Below are 7,031 nucleotides of genomic sequence, written 5' to 3'. Positions count from 1 at the left end.
AATATAATACATTGACAGACAAAAGTATATTTTCAGTTTATAAAATAATATCAGATTGGTTTTTAGTTTAACTAATTATAATTTTCAAATACTAATTTTAATTGATGACGTCATCACAAAATGTACAAAAACAAAAATTCTCTAAAATCGTAAATTATCGGACAAAAGTTGAATATTATTTCATATCTACGTTCAAACATTCACAGCGCATCCAACGATGTAGCATTTGTCAATGTTAGTTGGATAAAAAAAAAAAAGTTATATTGATGGACGTCATCACAAAATCTACAAAAATTATTCTTTATGAGCATTTAAATAATGATTTCCGTAGTACATTAATACAGTTATCACTTTTTTATTTTTTTTAATTTATTAAGATTGAAATATATATTATTAACTCATAAAAATAAACGTATTATAAATTATTACTAATTTAACGATACATAAATTAGTTTAATTTATATTCATATAAATTGTCATATGTTTGTTGAGTTACAAATATGGTAGAGTTTGATAATTAAAACATAGTCTACCAAGAGAAATCTGGATCAATGAATATTAGATAATATATATATATATATATATTTCCATTATTTAATTTAAAAAATAGAATTGTCATAACATGATAGATCAGGGGTGGCCACTAACCTTAACTTTGGGAGCCGCAAATTTATAAAGCTAATTCTAGGTGAGCCACATTGTAAAGCGATGTTTATAAAATGAAGACATATTTTGGCTACTCATACTAAAAGCATCACCGCAGTGCCAGTTTATACTTAATAACGACTGTAATAATAATGAAACCGACGTCAGTAAAAACAAAATCTATTGTTTCTAACGATTCTAACAAAATTTAATAATTATTAATTTTAATCTAAATTTGATTCAAGAGCCGCTCGAAACTGGTTTAAGAGCCGCGTAGATCTCGCGAACCTCGTTGTGGCCACCCCTGTGATAGATATTAGTATATCAAATATCTAACTAACTATTGAGTAAAATAACGACGTATTATGATTTAAAATTATTTGTTTTTGATTACATGTAAATAACATTATTACTATAAATATTAGAATGTATCATTAATATTCAATGGTAATATATATATATAATTACTCGTACACACAAACTCTGAGGAACAAGGATTTTATTTTATTAAATTAAATTGAACTCTTATAAGATCAAATAACTAAAATATTCGTTTCAAACATTCTAGTTTAATAATACAATAATATCTTATCATATCAATATATAGTTTATAAATTATAGTTTAGCATGCAAAAAATGTATATTCTCATTAAATCTAAACTACTTTTCACAAAATATAGCATAAACATTCTAATTTTTGAATGGTGTTTTTATTATTGTAAGTATTATTATTCATAAATTAAATTAAAATTTTACAACTTTCATAATACATATGATTTTACCTAAAGCTATACCTATTTTACACCAATAAGTAAATATTACTTACTTTGAATTTTTTTATGATATTTTATGGTATTTGTGTTTATTAATAATAAATAAAAATAATTTTTAGTATTTTCACTTATATTGCAGCAGATAATTTTATTTTGAGCCTGCTGCAATTATGAAATATATATAATTGTATAATTTTAACATCATAATCTCTTATATAGCTTTGAAAGTTGAATTATTTAAATGATTCATCAATGACAAAAAAAAATATTTTAATAATATATATATATATAATATTTATGTAAATCGTTATGATTTAAACTAGAGGTCTCGGTTTGGTATGTGTCTTGTTATAGAAGTGTACACGTAGTTTGTTTCCTTAAATAATAAAATGTATTAATACCTATTAATTCTATCTAATTCAATTACATGTATTTTAGAAGTTCGTATACAAGTTTATAAAATATGTATCAATCCATGTACTAAAATTACATATATATTTAAGGTCTAGAAGTTTTTATAAAATTTATTTTTATGAATTTATAAAAATATTATAATATTATAATTATGATATTATCGTTATGTAATTTTGATATAGATATGCTATGAAATGTTCATCTGTTTTTTATTGAGTTATTGTGTCTTTTGTTATCGTACGAAAACTTACAGATATACGCAGTGGCGTGGTGAACAATTTTAATAAAAGGAGCCAGATATAATTTTTCGATCCACCCACCCACCCACATAAAACAGTATGTAACCAAAATTGCTCGCTTCGCTCGCAAAAAAAATATATTACCGTTTAATCATATTTAACATTTTTATTGTGTACAAAATAAATGTTTACAGGTACAAATTGGTGTTTCTGTACAAAAAAAAGGAAATCCATTTTATTTATATTAATTTAATTATGCCTACATGTATTAAGGCATGCAAATAAGTATATTTAAAACAAAACTTTAATTTTAACATGTAATTTTGGTATGAAATAAAATATAATTTGTTTTTAATTTATTATATACAGAATAGTTCATAAATATAATTTATAACAATACTCTACATTAATAATGTAATAATAACAAATAGTTTTAACACATCAAAATACATATAAGCTCAGTTTATATAGTATCTAATACAGTTATACCTATACTTTATAAACAACACATAAATAACAACTAATATAGAAAATAGGTATGAATATATATGATTTGGCATCGAACTTGAAGTATTATTTGAACAACAATTCTTTTTGCAGCAATAAAGATGTCAAAGCATATTTGTTCAAAAATTCTTCTGGATTTAAAACTATATCTTTTTTACATGATATTAGCACGAGACTTTCAAGTCTATTTTGCATCATAGTAGATCTAAGTCGAGTTTTAACAAGTTTTACTTTAGAGGAATGATCTCTCACTTGAAGCAGATGTTGTAGGAATAGTGCATAAGTACTTATATACTACAAAAAGATTTGGGAATGCTGCAACTAAATTATAAGAACAAAGCATTTTAAGTATTTCTATTGCTGAAAGTTTTTTTTTAGTTTCTTCTTTACTGTCTATTTCATTAGATGAGTCAGAATCATGTTTAGTTTCATTTTCGCTATCAATAATCAGATCGTTATTTGAGTTAATACTGGAAAAATGTTACCATTGTATAAGTTAATAAAACTACTCGTAAATATGGTATATTCCATTTTTAAATTATCAAGATTTAAATTAGGAATACAATTCATAAACGCAATAAAATTATCTTGGGGAATTTCAGTTCCTTCTCTAGTTGCCTTTAACCGATCAAAAGTCAATAATGACAAGTTGGACAATATATTTCGTGCACCTTCAAATCTACTTATAATAGAAGTATTTACTTGATCCAATGCTACATAATAAACTTCAATTTTAAATTTTTCATTAGCATTCGTAATAACTTCATCAGAAACAATTTCTCCAGGCAACAGTTTCCTACGACGGCTACGTATATTTGGCAACTCACATTCAACTAAACCAATTTCATTAACAAAATATTTTGTTTTTGTAATTAAATCATTAAAGCTCTACTCATTTCTTAATTCAGATAATTTTTTAGCACAAACATCCACCATAGTAATTGCCTGAATGAAATCGATAGATGAAGATTGCAAATAAATTGATAATGGAGTAGTACAAGATAAAATATTTTGCATTAAAAATAAATTCAAAATAAACTTAAATGAAGTAATTATTCTGTAGAGATTTGATGCAGTTGAAGAAGTTTCCCTATCAGTTGAGTTAATTAACTCTTCTAATGTTTTTAGAATAGCTAAATAATTTTTACTTAATACTGATAATGCACGATCATGAGAAGTCCAACGGGTGGTAGAGAAGTTTTTCATTCTACATGGCCTTTCAGAAGGATAGCATTTAATTTGTTGCTCTAGGAATATGGCTGTTCGTTTTCTTGCCCTCATATATGTGATCAATTGTTGAACATCTCCAAAGAAATTTCTAATACTTGAATATTTATCACATGTATCCACAATAACTAAATTTAAGATATGTGCAAAACACCAAACATAAATAGCATTTGGGTTTTCTCTTGAACATAAGATCGATGACCAAAATATTGTCCCTGCATTGATGCAGCCCCATCGTAAGATTGAGCACATAGCTTTGTTGTCCAATCTAAATTATATTTACTATAAATATCACAAAAAACATTAAACATTCCCAATCCTGTGGAATCAGGGGCTTCTTTCATAGCAACAAGTCTCTTCAGTTTGACCTTCTTCATTAAAAAAACGTAAGACTAATGAAAACTGCTCCAAGTTTGAAACATCAGTAGTTGTGTCTATAATTATTGAAAATACACCTGCTTTTTTAACTCTCCTCAAAATCTCTTCTCATACCATTTCACCCATAACACTCAACATATTATTTTGACTAACATTTGATAAAAATGTTAATCTGTTTTTTTTTTGCATTCTGAATTTTGGATAAATGAGCCGACAGTAAAGGATTATATTTAACTAAAAGTTTGACAATTTCTACAAAGTTACCTTGATTGGATGAACCCCAGTGTTCACTGAAACCTCGAAATGCATTGTTTAGCCAAACTAAGTACAATAAAGCTTCAAAAATTATTTTAACAGTTTCTCTATTTTCTACAACCTGTGAATTTGATGGTGATAATAACTGCACATCAACCCTTAATTGACTTGTATACATAACTCGGCGTATTTCTGACAGTAAGTGTTCTGGTGCAGATTCGTGTACTTTAATGTTATATGAAATATGTTTCCAGTCATTAGTTCCAAGTTTTGAAAATTGATCATGTTTTCCATTTGGCAATCCAAACAATTTACAAACTATACAAAAGACGCAATCGGTAGAAGGAGAATATGATAGCCAATTGCGTTTTACATAACTTCCAAGTGAAATTTCTTTAAAATAATATTTTTCATGAAATGATCTTACACAATTACCTTGTTGTTTTGTAGTAAATATATCACCCCCCTCCAAATTGAAATATTATCAGATATAGCAGATACTACCGGAAAATAGGGTTTAGTGCCACTAATTTTTTTTAAATTTATTTATTTAGAATTTTATATCATGATGAAATTAAAGTTAGTGAACATCGAAATATTAATTATTTTAAGTGCAAAATAATTCTCATAATTACTATAAAAATGTTAAATATAATATATTTAAAATTATGTATTTACAATGCTAAAATTTCATTTTATTTATTTTTTTTATTTTTATAGAAATATAATATGCATATAATATTACTATATTCATTTAAAAAATAAAATAAAATAATAAAATTATAGTAGATATTATGCATTGATTTTTCTTAAATAACAATTGAAAAGGTCCGTGCCCTTGTACCACCTGAAGAGTTAAATACACGTTACGTGTATAAATGGACATTTAATAAATGGATACCGGGTACTTGGACTCTAAAAACACGTATGTACTTATTCTATGATAGACGTGAAATAGAAACTCCTAGTTAAAATCTCCAAAAATCCATTATCCATTCTACCAAGCAGGGGTGGAACTAGAAGGAGGAAGACAGGGATTCATTCCAGGGCATTCAATTATAGATGGTGTAATTTTTGTAGTAAGTATATAATCTATTATTGAATATTAGTTTTATATTTTTTTAACTTTAATACTGATACGAGATGTATTTAAAACTCAATAAGTCTGATTGTATGCTAATTATTAGAAAACATTTCTTGGGTATGGTATTTGATTCTTGGTCTTTGATAGGGCGTAATTTTAGAATTTTCCCTGGGCATAAAAATACCTAGTCCCCCTCTGCTCTATATCTCCTTTTATTAAAAATACCCACAAATAACCCGAAAATACTTCACTGTTTACTATATTGGTCATTCATTCACATTAACTATAATTATAATATACATACTCGTATTGTATTGATGTAATACAAATAAAATAAATTAAATATTGCTATATTGAACTTTTAAATTTAAAACCAACGTACCATTTATAAAATAACAACCAAATAACTAATATTTTAAAATCTAAATTCGTTGAAGTACCCAATTTTGTCAGAAATGCATTTTCTAATGTTTATAAAACTTTTTACGACTTTCCGATGTATGAATGTAAAAATATGTTTTTTTTCTATATATAGTTTTTTTTATCTTTTATAAACTATAAAATTGTGATGAATTCTTATCATCTAGTTAAAGTTTTATACTTAAGGGCTCATTTATTTTGATTATTTGAAAATAAAATTAATTTTTTTCTTTAGGCAGTAAAATATATGCATGTATAAAACTTTGTATACAATTTTCAATACTTTTCATCAAACCAAATTAATTTTATCAACAGCTTGAAAAACATACATAAAAAACATGAAATTTTCAAATCTCTTTAAATAACTCAACATTTTTTTTTTGTTAATTAAGGTGGGAACAGAATATTGTCACGTCACGTGAGCTCACGTGCTGTCACGTGTTATCACGTCACGGGAAAAAAGTGTAGGATATAGATTTATACAGTATTTTAATGTATCAACGCCACACTTATGTCACCTCACGCGTGTCACGTCATATTTCCTAGTTCACGCGTGATAGCACGTTTTGATTTTCTAACAGCACACACATTTTCAACTCACGTGTCATCACGCATTTGGGTCTATTTTATAAAATAATAAAATAAAATAAATATTAAAATATAAAATTAAAATTTCATTTACCTACTTTAAATTATTTAATTTTAAAACGGATGAACGTATAATAATGCTTACAAAAAGAGATTTTACATAATTAACCAATAAAGATTATTAAAATACCTATTTAAATCTATACTTTTAAGTTACAAACGCAAAAGTTAAACATAAAAATAATAATGAATCGTCAATAACTGTTTAAATCCATAATCCAACTGATAATTCACAATAGGCGATAACAACTCCGGACGTGTAAAGTTGTAGGTACCACAGACTTCTATACTACATGTAGTAATGTGTAGTATAGAAGTCTGTGGTAGGTACTAATGCAATCCATATTTTTTCAATTTGTTATGGTTGGTGAAAATAATCGAAACGACAATATATTATCAAAATAAACACATGTTACTAACTAAAATTTTGTCGATATACTA

The 7,031-nt window shown here is 25.9% G+C and overlaps 1 protein-coding gene across 1 annotated transcript; it reads right to left on the bottom strand.

The window, feature by feature from the left end:
* Positions 1-4,331: 4,331 nt before the first annotated feature.
* On the bottom strand, positions 4,332-5,792 carry LOC112691255 (zinc finger MYM-type protein 5-like). The gene is made up of 2 exons (XM_025565412.1): positions 5,748-5,792; positions 4,332-4,904 (listed from the first exon to the last, which is right to left on the bottom strand). The coding sequence occupies exons 1-2, from the start codon at positions 5,790-5,792 to the stop codon at positions 4,332-4,334; spliced, it is 618 nt and encodes a 205-aa protein (XP_025421197.1).
* Positions 5,793-7,031: the final 1,239 nt, after the last annotated feature.

The sequence above is a fragment of the Sipha flava genome, unplaced genomic scaffold (assembly GCF_003268045.1).
Source record: "Sipha flava isolate LNK unplaced genomic scaffold, YSA_version1 583_pilon_pilon, whole genome shotgun sequence".
In the NCBI taxonomy this organism is placed as follows: Eukaryota; Metazoa; Arthropoda; class Insecta; order Hemiptera; family Aphididae; genus Sipha; species Sipha flava.
This window is presented reverse-complemented; position numbering and strand designations above follow the sequence as displayed.

Bases quoted from the DNA above. Each gene is read 5' to 3' on its own strand.
- LOC112691255 (XM_025565412.1), bottom strand. From the start codon at position 5,792: ATGACCAATATAGTAAACAGTGAAGTATTTTCGGGTTATTTGTGG. The intron at 4,905-5,747 runs GTATTTTTAATA...TTCAATTTGGAG, and splicing joins TATTTTCGGGTTATTTGTGG to GGGGGTGATATATTTACTAC.